Consider the following 26,418-nt stretch of genomic DNA (forward strand, 5'->3'; position numbering starts at 1 on the left):
AGAGAGGAAGCAGGGGTTTCTTTAAAAAGTGTGTGTACCTTTAAGAAAACTGAGGCAGACTGGAGTGAGGAAGTGAAGACAACTGACTTTCGTTTCCTTCGCGAAACTTTTATTTATACCTGCGCCGTGTACGTCGGAAAGAGGAACTAAAGGGTGCTGGGACAGACGTGTTCTGCGTTTTTTTGTCTCTCAGGTGGACAGAACTCTCAGCTCGCGAGGAGACCCGCGTGCTAAACATCGTAAGTGATTTTCAAGGTGTTGATAAACGGTGGAAGGGGGGTGTGTTGTTAGTGTTTGGAATAATACCTGATATTTAGTTATGTCTCAGAATATGTCTTCCATAAATGTTAAATATCTGGATAATATCGCGCAACTAGTGGCTTTCAAAATACGATTATAGATACATGTTGGAGCAAGTTCGTAAATGCGCTGTCGAACAACCTATAAATGATAGTTTACATTCGTAACAAAAACAATACTTCCAGCCGCTCAAATGTAGTTCTGTCGAATACTAACGTAAAGTTGTATAGAAATATTAAAGAAGAGTTTCAAAGTTAATGCTGGAGCAAAGAGGGCACTAAGCGGAATACTCATAACTATAATATGTCCCGTGCGCCCATGAGACAAACGTGTTCACGCGCTACCATGTTACATGTAGCATGATACCAAGCTTTGTTCACTTATCTCGTTCTATAGAGCCACGGAGGCGTACCAGAGAACTGTGTTTTACTGGCGACATTTACTGTTGAAATTTGCAGAACATGTTTGTGACCATATCCTCTTTTATAACCTTAGGCTAAGGCTGTGAAGTGAGAAAAAAAACATCTTTTCACAAGGTTTACATTTAATGGATTATTTAGAGGTATTGGAATGCGAAGGTTCAAAGAATATATTAATAATTTTGGTGATGCTCTTGGTTTTGTATGAATAATTTTCATACAGTAGCTTAGACTGTGATCCTTTAACTTTGAATGTGACGTTAGCCTTTTTCCACAACCCTGCATGTTTTTAACAGAGGACACATATAACACTACTAAACACGTAATAACATAGTTTTACAGATCTGGAAAAGGAGGACTAAAGCTCAGTGAACAGCATAAAATAATTCCAAATATTAAATCAATCAAGTATATTGGTCCATGGGACACAGAGAGGTATCTGAAATCAGTAATGACAATGAGAATATATTGCTACTATATCACCAAACATTGGAGAACATTGTTACAACATTCATAACATTTTTTTAATGTAAATTTTACTTTGGTTTCAGTATTTTATTTTTACATTTTAACCTGTCAAATGTTCAGTATTTTCAATATTTTAATAAATACATATCTAATATGAAAAATACATACAGTATTATTTAAATGTTATAGATAAATATTTTACTAGTTAAATTTCATTATTTTATTTTAAAAAAATGGAAAACAGAAACCAGTTATATAAACTGTCAACAACCTGAAAATGTAGGTAAGTGGGCAAAGAGATTAAAAGTGAAAAATAGATTAAATGTTAAATGATTAAATGTTGTGTTGGCATGACAGGAACCCAAAAAAAGCCTTTTTTGAAGGCATTATATTTGCTACATCTCATTCAGTAAAAAGTCCAGTACTTTAAGGAGTAATTATACTGATAATTCTTTTTTGTCCACATTTATTTATCTTCAATCTGTGATGAATTTGTGTGGCCTGTGAAACCTCTAAATGTAGTCTTATTAGAATGTACATTAAGAGATTCAACAACCACACAGGTACCTCATAAGAATAACAAAACCATGACACTGAAAAGCAGTTGATTGGTTCGAATGAATGAATGCAGTATTTTGATTCTTTTGGTCACTAGATGGAGGCATCTGACAGAGAAAAGTTGACTGTGGATGCTGATAACCCTGTAGCGCCTCCTATTGGCGCCATAAATGAACTGCCAAATGTGGGGCAAGAAGACAACATGCAGGGCCAGGTGAGCTCCCCGATGTCATGTAAAAACACCTCTAACTCAGCTCTCTGTGACTCTCGAGTTTTAGTGAAACACAGCACACTTTTATGTGAGTGTGATAAAATTCTACCATACTTTGCTCTTATTAAACAGTTGCATAACTATTTTTTTCCCATCTTTCCGCAGATGGAAGAGTTTCTCGGCCCACAGGCAGAGTACAATGAGGAGGAGGAGGAGAGAAAATACTACAGGAGGAAGAGGCTGGGAGTCATAAAGAATGTTCTTGCAGCCAGTTTTGGAGCCATGACTGTGTACAGTGTGTACATGGGTGAGTCTTATTGGAGAAATGACACTGAGCTTGACATAGAAACACACAGGCAGGCAGAGCTGCCGAGGTTCTTCTGAATATATTTGCATTGTGTGCGTCTGACAGGCCTATTGCAGATGCAGCTGATTCTTCATTATGATATGACATACCGTGAGGTGAAGTACAGCAACCTTGGCCTGGAGGACATCGACCGCAAGATGCTGATGGGCATCAACGTCACTCCCATTGTAGGCCTGCTGTACACCCCCATACTCATCAGGTAGTAATAAACCCTTTCTTTTTCATCTGAATGTCCTTGCCCTGCCTATATATACTCTATATTTATCTTTGCTGTAGGTTTCTAGGTACTAAATGGATGATGTTCCTGGCATCAGGAATCTACGCTCTCTTTGTGTCAACCAATTACTGGGAGCGTTACTACACCTTGGTTCCATCAGCTGTAGCTATCGGTGTGGCCATTGTGCCGTTCTGGGCTTCTTTAGGAAATTATATCACAAGGTAAGAAACAGGACATGGAGGGCAGGGTGGGTGCTGATGTTTCATAAGAGGCACAATCTTCACCCTCGTGAGGTCACAGGCACACAGAGCATACTGAAGGTCGAACAAGACGGTTAGCTGTGATATAGCACCTCAGATTGTTGCTCCTATGTTCAACACAACAAAGTGACATCTACATGTTAACGTCACTAACTTAACTGTTTCATTCTTCTACGTTCTGTAACTTTATGACCACCTTTATCTTCACATCTAAAAATATTGACCACTTCTAATAACCATCAAAGTTATTAGAAAACTTGAAAGCACATTTGTGGCATAACCATCACACTGCAGGTCTAAGCTAACAGAGTTTAATCCCTACATAACCAAAGAAAATAGAGCAAAACCTTTTTTTAAACAAGTGGAAGGACTCTAAAACACGGGGTCTCAAAATGAGGTAATAAAGGAGGACCCCCTTAAAGGCCCTTATCAAGTTATGGTGAATATTATTGAGACCAATTGTTCAATTTATTAGCATAGTAAAAGCATTTTGCATGCTTGGAGTTTTGGGGCCACTTGCTCGTTTTGCCTCGTTGGTAATCCAAAATTGTCTCAGATATGTCTTTTGCTTTCGGCTGCTTCAGTTTCTAGTTCCTTTTGAGCCAGTGCATGTATCACTGCCTTTTAAGGACATTATATGTTAAAAACCATGCAAGTTAAATAATTGACTTTAGCAAGTGGTGTGCTGTATACACAACATCAAGTCTCACTGAGATCACGATTGCATATACAGTCCAAGCATGGACAGCCACAGAAAATTCGCTCACACAAGTTAGACATTAGTTTTTACATGCAGCATTTTATATACTTGCAGTCTTTCACAATCTTCACGTGCACTGAGAGAGTTTAGTTTCAAAGTCTCATTGTGTCATTCAGTAGCGATGAAACTTTAAAAAGCATCATTACCCGCTTCAAGTGTTTTCACGTCTCTTCACAAAGAAGTGTAACAATAACAAAGCCCTGTATTGTTCCGATCAATACAAAGCTCAAAGAGCAGTTTGTCAGGCACTTTTTTGTTGAAATTCTGTCAAACTGTGCGGTTCTGTGGTTGTCAAAGTGAGACATTTTTTGGCAGCTTTTTTTTTTTTTTTTTTTTGTTATTTTGTAAGGCATTGCTTTGTTTTGTTTTTTTTTCAATACCATGCTGCTAAGAAAAACAGTTCCCTCAAGCCAAATTCAGTGTTTTTTATCTTAACGACTCAAGTATAGCTCTTTTATGAAAATATAAGGCACATCCTAAGGCTCTCTTTTCAAATCAAATCAAACTGTGACTTGTGGTGTGAAGTTGTATGAGCACCTGGGAGCTTTGCTGCTGGTTGGATCAGTATAGGCACCTCAGACACCCAGGCAGGGGCCAGTCATGTGATTGTGTGGACATTTAGTGTACAGGTGAATGCATACACACTTAAACAGGCTTCAAATTAACACGCACAAACACACACACACCCCAGACTATTACATCATGAGTATGTTTATAATGTTATCATTTTGTCTGTCTTGCATGACACAAACACATGCAGGATGGCACAGCAGTACTATGAATACGTCAACTACAGGGAGGAGCACGTGCAGGAGCAGAAGAAGCTTCCCAAGGGAGCGTGCCACAGCTACATTATTGTCTTCCAGTCAGTCTTCAACATCATCTTCAGCGTGAGTCCTCCGCCATCTGTTCTTCAATAATATTTCACTTAATTTAGTTTAACACTGGCAAAGATGCAGCTGCAGAAGCAAATGAGCACGAGTTCTTGCCTTCTCTCTCTTCCCCTGCAGCTGAGTTTCGTCTTTGCGGAGTTCCCCATGGTTTTTGTCCTCAACAGCTACCTGCATGACAACAATCACACTCTTCACAACGTCAAATCCTGTGGTAAAGACACGTCACTTTAACTCCACTGATGAACGATTACAGACAAATAAGGACAAGATAACAGTGTGGAAGGATTGAGTTCATTCTGTCCACTGTGATATACTGCTATAGTGTGACATTTGAGGATATACTTTAATTTTTACAATTCTTGCTAAGAGATAAATGAGAAGATTGTTGCTGGTTTAATGTGTGCGTGGTTGATAGGAAGCTATTCCAGTTTGTATTGTTTTGCACAGAGACTGGAAAGGGGGAAACAGCTAGCCTGGCTTTGTACAAAGGTTAAAAAAAATTCACTTACCTGCACCTCTAAGGCTTTAAAGTCCTCTTCCTAGTGTTAATGCTTAGCTAAGCTAACTGGCTACAGCTACATATTTAATGTACAGATATGGTCATGGTGTTGATCTTCTTTATTAACTCACTTAAATTAATTTGCATTTTCCCTCAGCCCTGTGAAGTCTTTTATCATCCATTTTCTCATTAATATGAATGTTCCATAAACTCTGCTCTTACAAGCCTTTTTCCAGCCAAGCAGACAACTATTTTCAAAAAGCTCAGATAAGCTCACTGTTCACTAGCTGCTTAACCCCAAACAGCTGACAAAGTTAGACTGGGGAACTGTGCAATGCTATTGTTGCAATGGCCTGGTATTTCTACTCCTAAGCTATTTTTTTTTCCAGCACCTGTATTTTGCAAGTGCAAGTGGTTTATACTCTGCCTTTTCTAACTCTTAACTTAACTAAGTAAAAAACACTTGCCAGTCAGAGGGACATTAGGTGGGTCGTTCTTGCTGTTTTTGGACTTTTTTGGGCTTTTGGAATAACGGGCTGTCAGAACAATGTGAACTGAGTAGAGCATTTGGCAGTTGAAGAGCCAGCTGTCTCCCTCAGGAGTTGGTGGAGACCAAAACAGAGAAGAGGTAGTGTTGGACTTAAATTATACAGACAGTCAGAGGTACGACTCAGAATGAATGCTTATGTTGAAGGTTTCTACTTGTGACAGTAATGCTTCCTTTTCATTGTAAACAACAATAAGAAGAAACAAAACTGTATAGTTGGTTTTATCTCTTCCTTTCACTTGGCTCAACCTTTCTCTTCCTCCACCAGGAGCAGGCATCAGTGGAGTCATCCCTGGCTTCAACTCGACCGTATTGATCAACCTGCCTCGCTCCATGCTGCTCATCCAGGTGGAGAGTGTCCTCATGGGTTTCGCCTTCCTCGCCATGATCATTGTAAGATCAAACCTGCCGGCTGGGGGAAGCATATCAAACTGCAAGCATGACCAAAGCATCTTTGAACTGGAATGTAATGTTAGATATTAGGTAACAGTAGACGTTGTAGCCACAAAGCAATTTCAGTATAAAGCTATCACACACACATTACTGACTCTTTCAAACTTGAATAAATGCGCTTTGCTTCCTAATCCACATTAGACACAAGAACACGAGTCTCGGATGGACTGTTGGAATATCATTCATGGCTAAGAAAGCAAACTTAGAAAATTGTGTTGAACAGTGACAGGTAATGTTAGCTTTCTTGCAACAAACTAGCAGACACATAAACTAAAACATGACTCTCTTACTATTTCACTGTCAAAACACAGTTTCCTTCCTTTCTTTTGACACAGGAGAAATTCTTTTGACTTTCCCCAGTGCTAATAATGCTTTGTTTGAAGATGTCTGTCCGACGTGTTCATTTTGAAGCTTTCATTACTGAGCACCTCCGCACATAAAACACACCGAGGCCTTTCGAATAGCTTTGGTGAAGCCAACATTCATAATGGCTTCCATGGGTGTTTGTTTAGACTCATACATGCGATGGAGACTGAGAGAGTCATAGAAATCACTCAGCATTAACTCAGCTAGAGAGCGCGAACACGTTCTATTTGGTGCACGTTCGTCAGAAGAGAGACATCGAGGGGAGGGAGTAGACAGCCCACACAGCATCTGAGCTGAACAGATCAGCATAGCAAAAAAGAGATTGCTCTTCTATTTTTAATTAAGAATGAATTCCCACTCTTACGCATTTTACTTTGCCAAATGGTGACCCAATAAAAATGGACCATGAGTTCAGGGATGCAAAGGGCTTGAATATATCCCAGCATGCACTGTGTGGACCTTCATGCATTGGGAAAGAGTTAATGACAGTATTAGCACAAAGAAGAAACATGATAAACACACTCAAAAATCCAGTTTTTGTATAATTAAGATAAGATGGCCAGTTGAGAAATGAATAGTTGTAAATGGAAATCTTTGCAGAACTGGACTGTTGTTTCGAACACTCCTCTCAGTAACTTAAAAATGATACACATCAATCAAAACTATGCCAAATATATCAGTTGTTGTTTCCTGCTACCCACAGTTCCTCGTGCTGTGTGGTGCTGCCTACCGCCCAACAGAAGAGATCGACCTTCGTAGTATCGGCTGGGGAAACATCTTCCAGCTGCCTTTCAAACACCTGAGAGATTACCGCCTGCGACTGCTGTGCCCCTTCTTCATCTACAGCGGATTTGAAGTGCTATTTGCGGTCACCGGATTCTCCCTGGTACTGTACTGTGCTGTCCACCAAGTTTGTTGAGCAGTAGAGTTGCTTATGCTTGCGTTGCTTAATCTTGTTCATGCCTTTAGGTAATTTGAAATGCAAAATAATCAAATATGAAACATAATAAAGCAGGAAGTTATAGTAATAAGGACAAGAAATATGGATGTTTCATCAAATTTTTCCCCCTCCTTCCTCCACAGTCATACGGGGTCTGTGTTTTGGGCCTGAACAAACTGTGGCTCCTTGTAGTCGTCTATGGCCTCTCCTGCTCTGTCTTTTCCTCCCTCTCCCTTTGCCTTCTGCGCCTCCCACGCTGGATGTGTCTGATGGCTGGTGCTGCTGTGCATGTGGTGCTGCTGGTGGCTCTCCTGGCGTTGCCTCTACCTCGCAATGATATTAACTATCTGGGCCCTCTGCTGGTGATCTCAATACTGTGGGGACTCGGCACTGCCCTGAACAAGACGGGTGTCAGCAGTAAGTGAGAGCTGTGGTTGAAGTGTGTAGATGTTCCATACACTTTGTTCACACATGACGTGTCAGCATGAACCCCTCTGTGTGTGTGTCAGCTGTGCTCGGTATGCTGTACGCTGAGGAAAAAGAACGTCTGGACTTCGTCTACACCATCTATCACTGGTGGCAGGCCCTCGCCATCTTCACCGTCTACCTCTGGTCCAACCTGCCGATGAGGGTATGACGTGTGTGTGTGTGTATGTGTGGTCAGACAACATTTAATGTTGTGTTTTTGCGTCTGAAATAATACACCTCTGAGAAAGGACTCACCATTTGTATTCACATTTTAAAGGTGAAGTGCCTGCTTTTCCCTTTATTCACCTATTTCTGTTCCTCTGCCCCAGGCCAAACTCTCCATTCTGTTGGCCACTTTGTTGCTGGCCTGCTACTGTTATTGGGTGATGGAGCGTCGGCTGGCCAAGAGAGTGCCTTACCGACTGCCTCGCATCCCTCGGCCACGGCACAAGGTAACCAATCACAGTCTGTCAACAAATGACTGTTGTAAACTCCAGCACAGAGACACTGAGAACAGACTTTTCAGTGACATCTTTTGAAATAAAACTCGCTTACATATGCTAGATTTAGGATTTAGGAGCGAGAAAGAGCAGTTAGATTTAGGAGTGAGAGGGAGTAGAAAAGATCAGACTTGTTTCTAACATTGTTTTCATATGTCTTCAAACAAATCTAGAGGGGATCTTTGAAACAGTTTTTACTGTGATATGACATCATATTAAGTAAACAATAGTGTCATGAAGTGCATATATAACAGGAAGGGACAGCCAGATCTGTTTTTTTGATCACTACCTATCAGTATCAGAAACAAATATTTTCTTGGCAATAGCATAACAAATGCAATCACACCAGCTGTATATTTATATTTTTATGGGCTCGATAGTGTAAATTCAATCTGCTACTGCAAATCTTCCTTTTAATTTATTTTTCTGTCTCAGCTTGCGTTGTTCATTAAATGACATCTTCATGCCGGCCATGAAGTTATTTAATGTTCTTAAGCTTGAATTTGAATCCCTGGTATCGTAGACTGGTTTTACAGATGTGGAACATCAAATCTCTGGAGGGAAAGGGACCAGAGCTGGTGCTGGAGGTGGAGCGCTACTAGCTAGCTATATTTGGGCTCCTCTTTGTGCATAGCAGTGGGTCTCTTCACACAGAGTTAATCAAGTTGTTGATTGTAGCCTGTGGGTTGTTGGTCCGCTCCTCTTCAACAGAAAGGCGAAGTTGCTAGACATTGGTATGAACTGGCACATAATCAGTGGATAATTGGTGTGTACATTGGCGGAATAGATCTATTGTTTCTACTAAAAATTTGGGAGCAAAAACAAAAGTGCTGAGTTTACATTTTTGTTCAGTGTATATTTAACAGTGACATCTTCGCAGAAGATCAAACCTCACTGCCCGCCAGATACCGACAATTTTGTCTTTAATTCTTCAGTGAGATAAGTGAGCAACCAATGTTTTTGTGTCCAGCTTGCAAACACTTTACTCTCGCCAAGACACTCTCCTATCTCATGAAGCTGTAAAGAATCACCAGTATAGATCTTGTGTGTGGAGAGAGTTGAACTCTTGTAAACGGTGCTTTGTCCTGCATTCTACTGGCCCTTTGTGGAAGACATCCTTGAGCTGTGCAGATGTGAATAAAGTGTTATTACAGTCAGAGCTTTATTGTAAGACATTTGATTGATGACTAAAAGGTGAGTGCAAACACTGTTTTACTTTAAGAGCGACTGACTTTGTCACCTCAGTCATCAACATGACATATCGTTTGTGTCCGCAGGTCAAAGGTTACCGCTACCTGGAAGAGGACAACTCCGATGAGTCAGACTCTGAGAAAAGTGAAGAGGAGAATGATGAGGATGATGAGCATTTGGTGGAGGAGATGGAAGCAGAGGACAGGGAGGAAGGAGGCCAGTATGCCGTGGTCCAGGGAGCTGACTCACCCGAAGCCAGGAGGAGAGTGGCAGAGGGTCACTGCCGCAGAGGGGAGGACGCTGATGTGAAGGAGGGAGAGAGAGAGGAGAACGAGGAGGAGAACTAAGGGGAGTCGGAGGACAGATAACATACAAAGAGAGGAACAGTTGGTGATGTGCTGGATACTGTTGTGTGCATGGCTCCATTCATATTTTTACATATATTTGTATTTATTCTTTCATACTACACTAAGTAAAGCAATTTTTCAGGCATGAGTGTTAATTACAAATTACAGTTACCTGTTCAACCATAGTCACAACAATGATCCAGAGAAAAGTGTACAGAAACTGGAAATCTAACTATCTAACAGTAGGTATGAGAATCTTGAAGGGTAGTGCACACAGGATAAAGCACAAATACTCAGAGTATAACAAGAATATATTCTTTTGCTGAACAGTCTGTGGCTCGTATTTATAGAACGTTCTGATAATTATAGACTCTGCAGTTGCTTTTGTGCTTCATTATGCAGAAAATATACTCTGTTACATAGAAAGTTTAGTTTGTTTGGTTTAATTTTAAAAAGAGCACATCTCCTGAAAGAAAGAACTGAATATGAAAGAAATGAGCAATTGATTTTCTAAGTCCATCCTCAGGGTGTTTTGATGGAGTCATTTTTAGAAAGTGGTCCCACAGGATTTGAACAGCATCAGCAGTTTTAGCTATATTTGATTTTCTGTCTTTGTTTAGCTTTGACACCTTAACGTATGCTCATTTCTGTCTGTCTGTGGCTTAATTTCTTGGGAGAACTAAAACATGCATTTTGAATTTTAATGTATGAATGTATGTTTATGCTGTACTATAGCTCAATACAGGTACGGGCAGCCAGTCGTGTATGTCCTGGGCTAGTGAGGTATGACATTTGGCAAACAATGGCCTCAAGGATACAAAATGCTGCTTGAAACTTTTTTTTTTACTGTTTTATCATTTTTTCTGTATTTAATCAAAATAAAATAGCAGGTCTATGTTTATCAACAAATAAGTTTTTTGTAAACTTTTGTAGGTGCAGAGACAAGCAGGCAAATACAGTCAAAATTATGGCTAAATATGGTTAAATTGATCAATTAAGTGGACCAATGAAATGAGCGATCTTTAGGGAAAAAAATTGGGCAATACTGTTTGAAATATAGATCAAACTAGGTCAGTTTGGTATTAAAAAAGGAACCCATAAAGGTCAATCATGAGAGTAAAGATAATCTCAGTGGACCTCGGGATTAGGGAAGTGATTTGGTACGGAAAACAACATATCGAAGATAGATCAGATTATGCCTTGAAAGTGCAACATATCACGGTATCCATATGCCCTTAAAAATCCTAAAATACCATTATTTAATGATTTGTGAGGGAATATGTTATATACATTATCCTTTCTTTATTTAATTTGCTGTTTGTAGTTATTATTGTATTTCCTGACATATCTTTCATGATTTCACTGACCAGCATTTTGTTTCCAAAGTGATGACATGTTCAGCTGGAAATAACATGACTTTGTATTTTGTGTCTGAATTAAGGGAAAAAGTAGTTAACCGTTCTCATACTGATGGTCAGAAGTTGATATACTTTTGTATGTACCGCATTCAGACATTAGCTTCTGTTTAAGTAATCACCTGCGGAGGGAAAAAGTCATAGAATCCACATTTTCCAGTGGATATTTAGCATTTCATTTTTGTCATGAAAATCTCTTCTGACTTTTCAATGAACTGATGCCAAAGCTACTTGATATTTTTCAGTTGAAGCTATTAATATATGTGATGTTTTTGAGCGAAACAGTGTGAGCCTCTTTGTTGCTGCGTTCACAAGACTAATCTTTGTATTTCTTGGTGAATTACACATGTACATTTAACTGAAGATTGTTTTGAAGTTAACTGCTGCTGTTTGTCATTGTATTTGTCTTGACTGGTGGGTGGTGTGATGTCAGTGTCACTGACTTTATATTAAATGAACTTTGACAGCCACACACTCATCACCATAGAAACTTTAAAGTACGACCCAGTGCAAAGAATAGCAACAGCGGATTAATGTTTCAGTAGTTCCACTGTACATTCACATACCTGCACATTTAGAAATGTTCACTATATCACTGGAAACTGCATGTTTTATGAGAGTAGAAATACTATAATTCTAAACAAATTTCAGGTTAAAAGTATGACTGATGCATTAACTTTAAATATTAAATTTAAATATTTTACTTTTTGATTCTTTAAATATATTTTTATGATAATACTTAAAATATTACTAATTCAGTTAATAATAGTTCTACTTTTAATTACATAAAGGATCTGAGTACTACTTACACCACTTGGAGTAATCCAAATAAGAATTACTTCAAACATTGTGATGAGGTTGTGTATTCTGATCCAACAGAACTCATAAAAACTTTTGCTGGTAGTAATTTGTGGCTTAACACTTTCACATAGGTTATGTGATTAGTATTTATTGTTCAGTGACCTTCTTTCTGTTCCTGTTCCTGTCCTCTGAGCACTTACAGCTGCAGTGTGTGCTGCGGGACATATGTTTATTTATTGTTTATTTCAGATATTGTGTCTGACACAGAAAGGACTTCTCACGTTCTCAGTCTGAATTTTATTTCACTTGTACTAGGACAAAATGAGTATTAACAGAAATATGAATATGAGCTGGGATAAAGAGGTAGCTGCTACGGCACTTATGGTTTGTGTTATAGTCGTGGTCCTGACAAATGAAGCCTTAAACTCTGAATGAAATGTGAAGCTCAGGCTTTGGCTCAGTCAGGCCCCCAAAGCACAGTGTCCAGGTGTTAGCCTGAGCCGTTACTGATGGCTGTCCTGGTCTTCTCAGTGCCTGATGCGCCTGATGGACTGGATCTTTGGAGTCTGGCAGTGGGAGCCCCAGTTCCTCCAGTGCTGGTAGTCTCCACTGTGTCTTTCACACTCCATGATGTACTGCTGGCCTCTGTAGCCTGGGTACTCATAGCACACAAAGCTGAAGAAAGACAGAGGAAGGAGGAGGAGGAAGAAGAGGAGGAGCAAGAGTAAGTAAGCATGACGGGAGGAGTAACATTTTTATGACTTGTTTTACAAAAAGAAACTCCCCGGGTGGTGTTTCAGTTAGCCACCCATGGTGAACTTTATTCAAATTAGAGCCCAGCTAATACTTAATCTCTGAGGCCAATACCAACATTCATAAAGTACAGATATATGTGATATATGCCAGTATGCTCATTCTACATAATGCTGACATTGTTTCTACATTGTCATGCATGTTTTATTACAAGTAGAACTCTGAATCTGTTTAACTCCACAGATGTCAGCTGCTCTCTGAAGCCGTACCGCTCCTTATATTGTGCAGTAAGAATGCTAAGAAGAATGGCATCATGGTCTTGAATGTTTTACAGAATATACAGTATGTGTGATCCAGCTTTGAGACAGCGATGGAACAAGAGCAACACTGCTGCTTTTGTCAATGAGAGTTCACTTTTTCTTGTTTAATTCTTTGTTACTTACTTTTTCTCCTGCTCCTATTTAAATTTTCTCAAATAGGAGCAGGACACCTCCAAAATGTCTTTAGGATAAAGAGCTACCATTCAACTTGAACTGGAACTTGACTTACGCTCCACACTGCACATGCATGGAGCCCACCTCAGGCATAAACCAGCCCATGGCCTGCAGGGAGGGGTAGTCATCACACAGCTCGGTGCTGCGGCCCATGAAGTTCTCCCTCTCAAAGATCATCATACGGCTGCTGTGGTGAGACTGTGTGTGGGGGGGTAGCAACAGAGAGCCAGTGTTAGGCCTGTCAGACAGACGTACAGAGCCAGCAGACAGTCAGCACTGAGTTGTCTCATGTCTATTTTTGAGCTGTCTCAGACACTCGCTGTGTGGCTCACTCTTCTGATCACTACCTCCCTTCTGTCACTCACTATCCTCTCGTTTTCATTTGCCCTTTATCGTTCTCTCTCACTCCTACTTCTCTCTTTCCTCTTTCTCATCTTAGCCCCTCCCTACTCACAGCGCAGTAGATGGGACGAAAGGACATGAAGCGCTCGGTGTGGTAGGACAGAGAGCCGCTGTAGGCATCCCAGTTGGGGTACTCGCCCCTCTCCAGGATGAATTGCTGGCCCTGGAAGTCATGGTGCTCGAAACCCACCCAACTGGACACAAGAGTGGAAGAAGTGAGATAGTTAGGTGGGTGAGACAAAATGGTAAATGTCTGAGATCATCTGAAACATGAAACACACAGGTGACACTTGGTACAGGTGGAGAGAGGGAGCAGAGTGTGCAGGTGGGAAACGAAACCATTCTCGTCCCTCTAGTGGTCAAACTGTGCACCTCATTGGCTCAATTTCTCAACAGCCAGCACAGCTCAGTCGGTCAGCCTGTGAGGATTCGCCAGCAGGTGGCTGCTTGATGAAAATGACGCTGCAACTCTTTCCAACCAAGAAAAGACGTATGGAAATGTATGATGACGTACAGCTGACAAAAAAAATAAAGGTTCTTTCTCTCTACCCACACAAGAAGAATAGAAACTGTAAGTATGACCAAATGTTGTGACCTCAGAGTCATTTTCCTGATGCACACATTAAACGTTTAAAATGATAAAATGAATGATAAAAAGCATGTTAGAAAGTTAATGATAGTGGGCCTCCTAAAGCTGAAGAAATGCAACCAATGTTCTGGAAAACAAGAAATATTTAAACCATCTAACTGTGGCAGAACTTCCACAGACGTTTTTCAATTACAAATGAAAATACGACCAATGAACTGAAAGCAAATAATTTAGAATTTAATTGTGATAAACAGAATTAAGATCAGCATATCTGGTTTTGTTACTTAATTTGAAAGTTGTCAGTATTTGTGTTCTTTTCGCTGAGTTTAGCGACAATTGAGTCAAAATGTAAGGACTGTAGGAGCCATCAGAACTGCTCAAAAGCACATCCACACAAATGTTGAAGCAGATTAGCTGAGTTTTAGGGATGAAGCTACATATTATAATACTATAATAATGCCCCAGGATGTTTCTTCAAAGCCTTATCTTTAATATTAACATTTCTGAGGATTTAATGATAGAAAGCAATCATTTACCAATGTGAAAACTGAATTAAGAAATAGACAACAGTACTGATACTGTGTAACAGATAGTTCTTATAATAAAAGGTGTACTTTTCATCACAAGTCTCTTGACTTTTTTCTCTCATATACAATATGAGAAAAAGAAGAGTCAAACCTTTATTTCAAACGGATGAAGACACTTGTGCAGCCTTGAATTATCCACTGCTGACCAGAGGTGAGGAACACATGCCAGCTTTGAAAAGCCTCCACAAAGAGAATAAATATCTTTGATATTGGTTTAAAGACCCAGTTAGCTCCTAAGGTGATCGCGATGAATTTCTTTCTCTTTCGTTTTATGTGAAAAAGGAAGCTGTGGCGAAAGGAAGACAACCTTGCCATTACTGCTCATGCTGGATGCGGTCTACATGTGGGATGAAGTGACCTCAGAGACGCCACAGTTTAGTGGGAGCCTGGATACTACTTCCTCTCTTATTATCTCTCTTCTTCTGTGTCTCTCTCCCTATCTCACACACACACACACACACACACACAGAGTCAGTCAACTGTCCACAGAGACTTGCAGGCGTACAGGCTGTGTGACTCACGCTCCACTCTCCACTCGGATGGAGCGGATGTTGTCCATGCCACAGTCGTGGATGTTGCAGCACTCGGAGGTGAACTCCAGGCACCTGCCCTGAAAATACTCCTGCTCAAACACAGTCACCTGCACACAGGGGAACACAAGGGGAAGGCATGAGGATGTGTACTGTGTATCTCTGTGTTTATGTGTGTGTGTGTGTGTGTGTGTGTGTGTGTGTGTGTGTGTGTGTGTGCGCGAACTCACCTTAAAGAAAGGGGCTGTGCCCATGCTCGGGAAGTACATGGACGAGGTCATGTGGGTTCTAGTGACTCTATTCATTTCTTAAGTGGAAAAGAAAACAAGAAGAACAAAGCATGTACACGAGGCACAAACATCAAAATGCAGCCTAATCGTATTAGCAAACTTTGATTCATCGGATGACAACAACGAAAAATGTTTCTTAGTTTAGTTTACATAGTTTACATTTGTTGTAACTAACACTGTTTTCTCCCCCATATGAATTAAGAATTTGACTTTTATCTTCTCTTACAGCCAGTGTGGTCTTAATAAATAGTTAGCATTTAAAATGTGTGGGTTAGGAAAAGCCAAAAAAAAGCATGTAATCCGTGGGAAAGTTTTGTGTGGGTCATTTTCCCGCTCCTGCTTACCTGGATGCTCTCCGCCGGCCTCTCAGTCCTTACAACCAAATCCTCTTTACATTGTCTCCACTTGGCGCTTCTGTTTTATATCGGCGTCCACGCGGGGACCTCGTGCTCGCGCGCGGACGCGTGTCGACCCTCCATACTAATTGTGTGAACGAAACGAGTTTGTTATTTGTGAAGCGTGCCCGAATTCAGGATGTTACTTCCGGTCAGGGTCTTCAAAAATAATCTCCTCTGAACAATATAACAGCCAAACAGTGTCATATGATTGTTTGAGAGAGAAATTAAAAATGTAAGATTCAGATTTTATTTTATCCTTAAATTGCCTGTTCCACTTCACACAGTTAGTAAAAAATGCAATTATTTTGATAACTAAAACTTGAAAATGTTGAACATTATCCTCTGCCAGCTTCTCAGCTATTAGAATTGGTTGCTTCTTGCTGACTTGTTAGAAATTAAGCATAAAGTTTGCACATCAAACAATTAATTGATACATCTAGAAAACAATTGGCCGATTGCTAGATATGCATAGTGAATTTTAAGAAAACTTGTGCGAACTTTTAGTATTCATGTTCCATGGTGTTAGACTTCAGCTCAATAATGAACCTAATCATTAGAGGCAGCCCTAGTCTACTTCAGAAATATTATGGTTGTTGTTTTGTAGGCGGAGGGAAGGTGGCTTCCGGTCTTCCTCTGGCTAACTGTGACTAACTTAACGCAGGTGAGTGACCCTCACGTGCGGTCCTCTCCGTGCCCGTGTTTGTGCGTAAAAAACGTTTTGAGCGCGCGCGCTCAGCTCCCTCTCCCCCTAACTGTCTTTGTGACCCCGTGCGGCCTGTCGACTCAGCAGATCATATACAGCGCAGGCACAGAGGTGAGGATGGGGAATGCGGGGGCTGTTGTTGCTCTATTCGTATAGGTCAGCAGTGCCATCGTATAGAGCAACAATGGCAGGGGCTATAGGCAGAGAATGAGGAGGATTTGGAGAGCCATCCGGGGAGCATGTTTCAATGGTGACTCCAAAGAGTCGAGGAAACTGGGACAGAGGCATTCAATTAATGATGCTAACCATTAATTAATCATGTGTGATAATAACGTTCTCGCAAAATGAAAGCCATAGCTAGAAAAGTGGTTTCTTATCCAAAAATCCAAGAAACACTCATATAACTTTGTGACTATTTTGAAACATTGTCAGTTTTTGAAGCTGCACCCATCTCACATCCAGAGCATATTTTCGCTCCGATTGATGCGTTTAAAGCCCCTTGTTCATCACCAGAAGTTGCCATTCCTCTTCCTCTTCTTCCTCCCCGGACATCATCTGGGCCTTGGTCCTTGACATTTAAAACAGAGACCACATGAGGAGGCAAGTTTCCCTTAACAGGTTCGCAGTCATACACACAGACACGTATACAACAAACACATAAAGGCATAAGGACACATCAGAGGACACCAAAGTCACGATTGCCATCTTTTTTCCACTCAGTGCTCTACCGTTACTCGGCACCAACACAGTGAAGCATCCACTGTGTCCTTCTCATAGGGCTATTTTTTACCTCATAAATCTGCTGTGGAGAAGACTTGCTCCAGTTAAATTTGGTTCTGATGACAGCTCACTGCATACATCAAAGTTTCAGATATATAAACTGTACTGTATAGACAAAGGTATTGGGACACATCTCTTTATTACTGAATTCAGATGTGATATGGGGATGACTTTCAGGTCCCTTAATGCTTCAGCATACACATTTTGGACAATGCTATGCTTCCAGCTTTGTGGCAACAGTTTGGGGAAGGTCCTTTTCTATTCCAGCATGACTGTGCCCCAGTGCACAAAGCAAAGTCCATAAAGACATGGTTGGATGACTTTGGGGTGGAAGAACTTGACTGGCCCGCACAGAGTCCTGAACTCAACCCCATCCAACACCTTTGGGACGAACTGGAACAGAGACTGTGAGCCAGGACTTTTGGTCCAACATCAGTGTCTGACCTCCCAAATGATCTACTGCATGAATGGGCAGAAAATCCGTATATTCTGTTATGTATGTAGTTGGTGTAGATGATTTAGATTAAGTTTACTTATGCCATTATTATCATAAGTAAACTTAACAACTGCTACTTTTTATGAACTTAGATTACATAGGCTATATCACTGACAACGACAGTTTTTATGAAGGCCCTGGCAGATTTTGTCCAGACCAAAAGCAGACTCAATAGTTACAGCCTTGAAAAATATAAAAAGGCCTGAAACATAAAATAGAAGATGTCAGTGAAGGCACAATCAACGGCTCTCTATTCGTGGACTGTGTGAAGGAAGATCAATCATACCTTTGTTGATTTTTTATGTGTGTTTCACAAGCTTGGAGGTGCATCAGTCTTGCTCCACATAACGATCAAATGGCTTTTTGAAGAGCGTGTTTTATCAGTGCAATTATATGAAATATGTCATGCACTTCTGTTGACTTTAATTTGTCTTCATCTCTTCAGATAAGCTGCTTTATTTTATCAAAGGAGCCAAATGGGCATGTATGGCCTGATTTGCTATAGATGTTTAGCTATGAAAACCGCTGTTCACCTACCAAAACAGTAGGACCACAATGAAAGTTAATAATTAAGTTGTGTCATGTTTCCAGGTGTGGCAGCGTTGTGGCAACTGCATACAACCGGCGACATTGTAAATATTATATACATGATGTCATAGATTGGGGTAATCAGTGTACAAAAGGCCTGGATTTCTTTGACATATCTTTAAAGTTTATTAACAAATTCCAAGCACTTAAAGTTTGTTACTAACAGATTCATTTAAGTCACATTCCTTTATGATCACCCTTGTTTATTACTGTTTTCAGGGAGGCAATTGTTATGAAACGGCCTGTTTTTTCATTTACATGAAGTAAGTATTTTATGTGTGCGTATTCTCATGCCACAGAGTGTATTATCACGTAAACTATTTCATGCTGCAATTCTGGCCTGGTTTCACCAGAAAAAGAGTTGATGTATGGCAAGAAACTTCCTGGTTAAATTAAGATTAAATCAAATAAAACTGAAGCATCTTATCTTAACAGAATACCTATTTTTTATGCTTAAAAATATATGTTCTGTTAGGCTTCCCTTGCTTATGTATTGTCTTTTCTATATGTCATATGTGTTCTCAGTCCCCTTTCCTCATATGTCTTTTTGCATGGCTAAGGTGACTGGACCCAGTCCAAAGTGAAGGCGTCGAGTCTGTCTTCTAATCTTGACCAGAGGACAGACAACATGGAGACAAGGCTGCATAAATGGGAGATGTGCCCCAGGATGCCCATTTAATTTCCCCTGGCTGGACTCTCAGCAGTGACTGAGGATGTCCGACAGTCACTGAGAGGAAAGAACAGTGTGTGATCCTTTCACTGATGCTCACTTGAGCACATGTTGAAGATTAATGAAACTGACCACTGATTCCAAGACGTGAACATTTTTCATCTGGTGAACAGCTGCAGGCCTTATTTCCTTCCTGTCCTCGCCTGTGCATCCACAGTCAGGGCTGCATACATCTAGTTTTCTGCTTCCCTTGTGTGCACTTCTGAATAAGCATCTTATGCACTTTCCTCTGGCAGCTAACCACATTATTTTACCCATCCGTGATAGGAAAAAGGCAAAGGGATTTAATTTAATAGCTTTTTCCCACTGTGATGAGAAGATTCAGCTTATTGTCCATGCACACTCTGAACCTCTTTGCTCACCCAGAGGTGGAGCAGTCAAGTTATTGCTTCTCACCACTTATTGCTTTCCTTGTTATTATTTGTCCCAGCGCTTCTCGATAACAGCAGTGGAGGGAATCATTCTGTGACATGCTGTTAAATGTGAACCCGGTCAGCCTGGCTGTCGTTATTATAAAGCTGCAGTTGAGGTTAGGGCTTTGAAAAAGACTTTGTATGTAACAGCTCACTGCAGAGACAGTAAAAGACTCACTATAGACTAATTGCACTTTATACCTTTGTCATAAATGCCATGATTAAGTCATCATAAAGTTATTTTGTCTTTCATTAAGGTCAAATATACGTTGATTGCCATTTTGTCCCATTCGCCTCATTCTCTTTTTTTCAACTGATATTTCCCTCTTTCTGCCCACTGTCTCCCTCCCTCTCTCTCTCTCTCTCTCTCTGCTTCTCTCTCTCTCTTTGATGATGGGGGTATTTCTATTCTGTGGGGGCTGTGAGCTCAGCGAGTTTGTTTCTGTGTCTATAATCCCCTCTCTCTGGGCGCCAGCATATAAAAGCGGCCAGGGGCCTGGCGCACTCTCACACAGACCACCAGTCTCAGCCCCGTGTCTACTCCTTTACGCACACATTGCCACAGGTAAGACAGTGGACAAACATCTTACAGAATGAGAAAAGAAAGGAAGGGAGAGAGGGACAGAGAGAGCAAGACTAACCTGATATAATACCTACTAATAAGAAAACTGTGTCATAGTTTGAGCTGGAGATAAGGCTTTGGTGAAATGTAAATTTCACTGTGGCCTGTTTAAGTTGTTCACATTCAGAATAAACATCAGTTTATTTTGAGCATAAAGTATGCTAAATCTAAAGATTAAATCTAGTCAAGTTGGTTCCATAAATAGCTCTTAAATTTTTAATTTTAAGTTACTAGTAACTGAAAAAGACTCAAGTTTTATTAAAAAAAAGTCTGTTATATATGTTTAAATTAAAAAGTTAATAGTTTGTTTTGGTGACTTGCAAAGAATTAAGGTTGGATTTACTTACATATATATATGTATATGCTACATTTTCTCTTGTACCAAAGACTTTATTTTTGGTTATTTTGATGTTTTTTTTTAATGGGAAAAGTTTTAGGATTTATACAATAAATATCAATGTATAGAACAAGTGACAAGACTGTAATGTTTGTGATTAAGTTTAAGTCTGAACCTTTTTAAAATTTTCTTAGAGATTGTTCAAAAAGGATTAGGGGTGCATTAGGGAGGTTGGGAATTTTACTTAATTCTTCTTGCTGAGGGATATTTTAAATCTCTCAGTCTGTTGGGAGACCAGGAGAAGGTTGAGGTCAAATGATTGAAGGTTATCTCTCCAGAGAGCATGTTATTGTGTATGGTAACAGAAAGAAAAATATTTGTTTACCATGATGTATGATTTTCTAATCTTTGCTAATTCAATTCAGCTCAATTAGTGGCTATGTAAATATTATTCCAGTAACACGTAATGGTGTATGAAATGTTAAATTCTTGGTGCACTTTTAGTTCATATGCATAATTAATGTGTGTGTTGAATTGTTGTATTACAAGTGAAACCCTGTTTACCCCTCTTCCCACCCTATTAACTTTCATACAGTTCCTAAGTGTGACCGTAAAAAGTGACTCACACTTCTCTTCTCTTCTCTTCTCAGTCATCATGTCTGGAGAAAAATCCAAGTCTGCTTCCCAGACTGATGGGAAGGCTCAGAACAAGATGTCTGAGATGGGCATGATGTCCTACAAGGTAAACATGCTCACACACAAATACACACATACAGTCGTGTTTCCATCACTTGTGGGGACATTACGTAGACTTACATTCATTTCCTGGAGGTTAACCACCACCTAACCATAACAATAAACATTACTTGCTTAATCCTAACCCTTACCTTAACCTAACCCTAACTGCAGCCTAACCTTAAAGCAAGTCTTCACCCTAACATTTAATGGTTTATGTTGTGGGAACTTGCATTTTGTCCCCATAAGTAAGGTGGGTCCTGACTGTGTAAACACATTTGTGTCTGACAACTACAGGAATATGTGTCCACACACACACACACATCACACGTACACCAGATGATCAAACACACCATACAGTCTTTCTCATACTGTGTGAAGCAGCTGACCTCACTAACAGTTTACCTCCTGGACTGATGTTTATTATCACAACCCGCTGGTTAGCTCAGCGAGTGGGTGGTTGACAACCACAACTGGCAGAAAAATATCATGTGAATCTTCTGTGCGTTAAGTCACTGAGAGAAAAGGCTGTCATCACGTCGCTGTGACTTTACTTTATCCCTCTCCATTTCTACTCTCCTCATTTGTTGCCGCTGACTTTGAAAGCACCTGTGTGACTTCCTTTCTGACTCCCACTCTCTTTGTCTTTTATCCAGATGTGTGTGTATGACCAGGAGAACTTCCAGGGTCGCTGTATTGAGATCAATGGCGAGTGTATGAATGTGTGTGACATGGGAATGGACAGGGTACGGTCCCTGCGTGTTGACTGTGGACCGTAAGTAACCCGTGCATGTGCAGCTGCACGCACAAACCCACCCACTGATGCAAGCGCACATAATGTACCCAGCACCCACACTCCTCTGAGCACAGAGCAGAATATTTCACGGTTGCACCCCACCATTAAGTGACATTTCACACTTCACATTTTAGGTATCTGGCGGATGCTTTTATCCCGAGTGATTTGCATAGAGTGGAGTAGTAGACTGAACTTCAGTGCCCAAACTAATAACATAATGCAATGATCACGTAACAATGTGGAGCAGAAAAAGTTGAGAAAAAAACAATTAAAAAACGGGGAGAAAGTTTTTTTTGTTTTTTTTAGATAAGACAGAAGACAGGAGAACATATTAGTCCTCAAAGTATGTCCATTTTACAGCACCTAAAGGGGACATGATAAAACAAAATCGAAGCAGCAGAGTCTGGTTTATCCTGACTTACCCTGATGATGTCATCTGGGTTGTTTGTCCGAACTTTACAAAGCTCACACAGCAGTTTTCGGAGGCTGAGTGATGTTATTTGTGATGTCTAAACTGACCTTCATGTGTAAAATGAAGTGGAGTGCTCATTTAAAAGACTCATCGCCTTCCTCCCCTCGTCCTTGTGACTTTCCTCAGCTTTGTGGGCTTTGAGCAGATGAACTTCTGTGGTGAGACGTTCATCCTGGAGAAGGGCGAGTACCCCCGCTGGGACTCCTGGAGCAACTGCCAGAAGAACGACTACCTGCTATCCTTCAGGCCCGTCCGCATGGTAAACCCCCTGTCAACAAATGACTTTCCTGCTGAAAGCTGATATCCATGCACATACTTTGCACTACTTTCCTTAATCTTCCATCTGTTTCCCTGTCATGTTCTAGGACCCTGAGAAGCACAAGATCTGCTTGTATGAGGTCGGAGAGTTCAAGGGTCGTAAGATGGAGATTATGGACGACGATGTCCCCAGCCTGTTTTCCTACGGTTTCACCGATAGAGTGGGCAGCATCATGGTCAGCTGTGGAACGTGAGTATTGTGTTAGCACAGTCACAGACATTTTCTTGTCAGTTAGTGTTTTATAGGAAATAAGACTTGTTCGCCCTCTTGCCAGGACTTGGAGGAGAAGACTGCTAGCACATTGATGCCTTTAGGCTAAACTGAGCCAAGAGCCTCATACTTGCAAACTAAAGTATGAGCCAAGAGCCTCATACTTTAGTTTGCAACACAAAGTCAGAGAACAGATGAACGTCAGCAGCTCAGTATCAGTGTCAGAGCTGCGTCAGGCAGCAGACACTGAAATGCTGAGAGTGCTTCATTTGTCCTTCTCCCCGCTGCCTGAAACAAACAGTTGAGATGTACACTGTAATGTGGTTTGGCACCTCACAGGTTGACAAACGTATTGATGTCTTTGTTTGATGTTGATTCTCCCTGATTTGTCCACAACTGTGTTTCTAGCTTCTTTCCCTGACATTTTACTTGACTATTCTTTATCTTTCAGCCTCCTGTTTTCTTTCCTTTAGTCTGTTTTCTCTGATTTTCTCTGTCCAATCATACACATTTGTCTGTCTACTTTATATATTCCTGAAACTTTCCAAGCCATCCCCTACTTAGAAAATATAAATTCTCCTTCCTCCCCCTCTTCTCTCCCCCTCATCTCTCCACAGTTGGGTTGGTTACCAGTTCCCCGGCTATCGTGGCAGCCAGTACCTGCTTGAGAAGGGCGAATACAGGCATTTCAATGAGTTTGGAGCTCGCTGCCCCCAGATGCAGTCCATTAGGCGTATCCGTGACATGCAGTGGCACCCACACGGCTGCTACACCATGTCCTCCAAGTGAAACCCAGCAAGGGCGAGGAAGAGAGGGATCGGAGGAGAGATGGAGGCGGAGGGCGGGCACAGAGATGGAGGTGGAGGAGGGAGGGCAAAAAAAGAGAGGAGGAGGGAGAACGTGTAATATTTTCTCCTCTGTCCCAAAGTCTCTTCAATACAGTAGGTTGTTATTTTTAGTTGTTGGAACATTGTAATCTGGCGACCAATATGAAGTTATTCAAAGGTAAAGAGGAGATAATTGCACAGACCATCAAGGCTATATCTAATAATAAACAAATTTTGTTCTCTCTCTCGCACTGTCTCTGTCTGTCAGCTCCCTTCTCCCCTCTTTCCTCTCTCTCTCCTCCCCTCCCTCCCTCTCTCCCCCTCAAACTTCTCTTCCACATCACACCAACGTCAGCCCTCACTCAGCCCATTAGAGGCTGACTGACCAGGGTACCAGTGTGGATTTGTGTGTGTTTGTGTGTTGGAGGAACTGAGACAGAAAAAAAGCCAGAAGAAGAGAAGTGTTGGTGAATTCTCTGTGCTCAGATCCTGCAGCCACATCAGCCCTAAACAACAATAAAGTATCTCACATCCTGCTCCACTTGAAATGATGTCTTATTTAACAGATGTGGTTGTGATATATCTGTCCCAAATGCATGGATGGATTAAGAGACAATGGGCCCCCGGGGCACAGACACATAAAAGGCCCCTTGTTACCTATAATAACAGCACCTGCCCCCCTGTGCCACTGTGGCCATTATGCATTTTTTGTAGTATTATTTTTGCATGTTATCTTAACTCTAATTAGTGCTGCTGAAAACAGATCCTGAACTTAAAGCTTCAACAATCAATGTTTTTATTTTGTTTGTTTGTTTGTTTGTTTTTGTGTTACAATTGTTGCTCACAGTGACAAACCCAAAGAGAACTGTCACACAACTCTGTAGGTCCCCTTAGCTCTGTAGAGCTTTTTGGCATCACAGTTCTTTTCTCATCTGCTTCCAGCTGTAGAAGTGAGCGTACGTAGAGTGAACATAGCCTAGAGAAACATTTGGCAGCTAAAGAGCTATATATGTCCCCCGATGGTTGGTGGGGTGCAACATCAGAGCTAAAAGAAAGTGAAAACTGGACTTAAATTCATCACAAACATGAGTCCTGATGAATGACAGATTTTACACATGAACAACTGTTTACAGATGATGGGGAGTACTACTGCATATGTGAAAAACGTTGCACAAAGCATTTTGTGGCTCTAGAGGGAGATGTGAGGGTTGGTAGATTACCTCACATGCTGCTACTGAAGTCAGCATCAGTTAGGACTGAAGAAAAATAACCATACATATATATAAAAATATACCAGGTGGAAAGAAATGAGAAAGAAATGAGCTTATCTGACCCCTGTAGCTTGCTCCTAAGCTCTGCTTGAAGTAAGCAAATTGTCAAAACTTAATAGCAAAATATAATGCGCCAAGATCTCGTCAGCTATTAAATTGCATTTTAGGTAATGCAGTCATAAGACACTGACAAGAGAGAAGAATATCTGTAATAAAGAGAGACTATATTAAGTATTTTATTCATGCCGACTGAAAAGAAGATGTCAAAGCTGAGCCACACTGCCACTCTTCTACATACAGATAATTTCTCAAAGAAAATATCAAATATAAAAATGTGGAAACAAATCTTTGTCTCAAACAATAAAATCCTGGTTACTAAGCAAAAAGTTTTCACCATATCATGGTAGCTTTCATTCTGGGTGGCACCAGCACACTCTGGCCTAGCCCAGAGAAACATTCCGTAGATGAATGTGAAAGCATCCTTACTGTCAAACTGCACGTACACCATTCTGCACTCTTGCACTGTTGGTTTGACAAAAGAAGCAACATGAAGATACTCCTTAGAACTCTGGGAAATTATGATGAGCATTTCTCAAATTTTATTTATTTATTTTTTGTTATTCCATAAACTAAACAATCACTTACATGAGAAAATAAAATGCAGATTTATCAGTAATGAAATGAATGATTAGTTGCAGCCCTGTATCGCACAGTGACCATTAAACATCTAAGTAAAGTAGTAAAGAAGAAAAACACATTTTGGAGTAGACTTTGGGCCTTAAAAAAAAGCCCAAAAACTGTTTTTATTGGACATGTGCCATCTCCTTTTCTAAGACGCAGACTCACTTTTATTGACTTACTTGAAGAATTGACTGGCTCACTACATTTGTTGTTATTAGAGCACATCTTGAGGTAATTTGCAGTTTCTATCTCAAGTCCATTTACGGCGCGATCACTCAACATATTGCCTGCTACAGAGACACATTTGATTTGCAGTGATGGAAAACAATTTGGGCCTACATTGTTAATGTGTGAAAGAAGAAAGCTCTCCGACTCCTCTACCATAGCACTCTGTCTAAAACAGCACATTCACTTT

At 40.6% G+C, this 26,418-nt stretch overlaps 3 protein-coding genes across 3 annotated transcripts; 2 read left to right on the plus strand and 1 right to left on the minus strand.

Moving 5' to 3' along the window:
* Positions 1–90: 90 nt before the first annotated feature.
* unc93b1 (unc-93 homolog B1, TLR signaling regulator) lies at positions 91–11,649 on the plus strand. Its single transcript, XM_046403554.1, has 13 exons — positions 91–239; positions 1,843–1,959; positions 2,122–2,263; positions 2,369–2,522; positions 2,600–2,761; positions 4,321–4,450; positions 4,571–4,664; positions 5,768–5,892; positions 7,022–7,204; positions 7,402–7,675; positions 7,768–7,889; positions 8,056–8,178; positions 9,504–11,649. Exons 2-13 carry the CDS (start codon positions 1,843–1,845, stop codon positions 9,762–9,764), a joined length of 1,887 nt encoding a protein of 628 aa, XP_046259510.1. The 5' UTR covers positions 91–239; the 3' UTR covers positions 9,765–11,649.
* Positions 11,650–12,255: 606 nt separating this feature from the next.
* On the minus strand, positions 12,256–16,106 carry cryba1l2 (crystallin, beta A1, like 2). Its single transcript, XM_046403577.1, has 6 exons — positions 15,970–16,106; positions 15,566–15,642; positions 15,327–15,445; positions 13,682–13,823; positions 13,283–13,425; positions 12,256–12,655 (listed from the first exon to the last, which is right to left on the minus strand). Exons 2-6 carry the CDS (start codon positions 15,638–15,640, stop codon positions 12,508–12,510), a joined length of 627 nt encoding a protein of 208 aa, XP_046259533.1. The 5' UTR covers positions 15,641–15,642; positions 15,970–16,106; the 3' UTR covers positions 12,256–12,507.
* Positions 16,107–21,345: 5,239 nt separating this feature from the next.
* crybb1l2 (crystallin, beta B1, like 2) lies at positions 21,346–24,571 on the plus strand. The gene is made up of 5 exons (XM_046403564.1): positions 21,346–21,434; positions 22,084–22,202; positions 22,822–22,954; positions 23,061–23,203; positions 23,842–24,571. Exons 1-5 carry the CDS (start codon positions 21,348–21,350, stop codon positions 24,011–24,013), a joined length of 654 nt encoding a protein of 217 aa, XP_046259520.1. The 5' UTR covers positions 21,346–21,347; the 3' UTR covers positions 24,014–24,571.
* The last annotated feature ends 1,847 nt before the right edge of the window (positions 24,572–26,418 follow it).

The sequence above is a fragment of the Scatophagus argus genome, chromosome 2 (genome assembly GCF_020382885.2).
Source record: "Scatophagus argus isolate fScaArg1 chromosome 2, fScaArg1.pri, whole genome shotgun sequence".
Lineage (NCBI taxonomy): Eukaryota > Metazoa > Chordata > Actinopteri > Scatophagidae > Scatophagus > Scatophagus argus.

Excerpts from the sequence above, each read along its gene's own strand:
- unc93b1 (XM_046403554.1), top strand. The coding sequence starts at position 1,843 with ATGGAGGCATCTGACAGAGAAAAGTTGACTGTGGATGCTGATAACCCT. Across the intron at positions 2,523-2,599 it reads TACACCCCCATACTCATCAG|GTTTCTAGGTACTAAATGGA; the intron begins GTAGTAATAAAC and ends TCTTTGCTGTAG. Across the intron at positions 5,893-7,021 it reads CCTTCCTCGCCATGATCATT|TTCCTCGTGCTGTGTGGTGC; the intron begins GTAAGATCAAAC and ends TGCTACCCACAG.
- cryba1l2 (XM_046403577.1), bottom strand. The coding sequence starts at position 15,640 with ATGAATAGAGTCACTAGAACCCACATGACCTCGTCCATGTACTTCCCG. Across the intron at positions 15,446-15,565 it reads GCACAGCCCCTTTCTTTAAG|GTGACTGTGTTTGAGCAGGA; the intron begins GTGAGTTCGCGC and ends CCCTGTGTGCAG. Across the intron at positions 12,656-13,282 it reads ATGCATGTGCAGTGTGGAGC|CTTTGTGTGCTATGAGTACC; the intron begins GTAAGTCAAGTT and ends GTCTTTCTTCAG.
- crybb1l2 (XM_046403564.1), top strand. The coding sequence starts at position 21,348 with ATGTCTGGAGAAAAATCCAAGTCTGCTTCCCAGACTGATGGGAAGGCT. Across the intron at positions 22,203-22,821 it reads CTGCGTGTTGACTGTGGACC|CTTTGTGGGCTTTGAGCAGA; the intron begins GTAAGTAACCCG and ends GACTTTCCTCAG. Across the intron at positions 22,955-23,060 it reads CCTTCAGGCCCGTCCGCATG|GACCCTGAGAAGCACAAGAT; the intron begins GTAAACCCCCTG and ends GTCATGTTCTAG.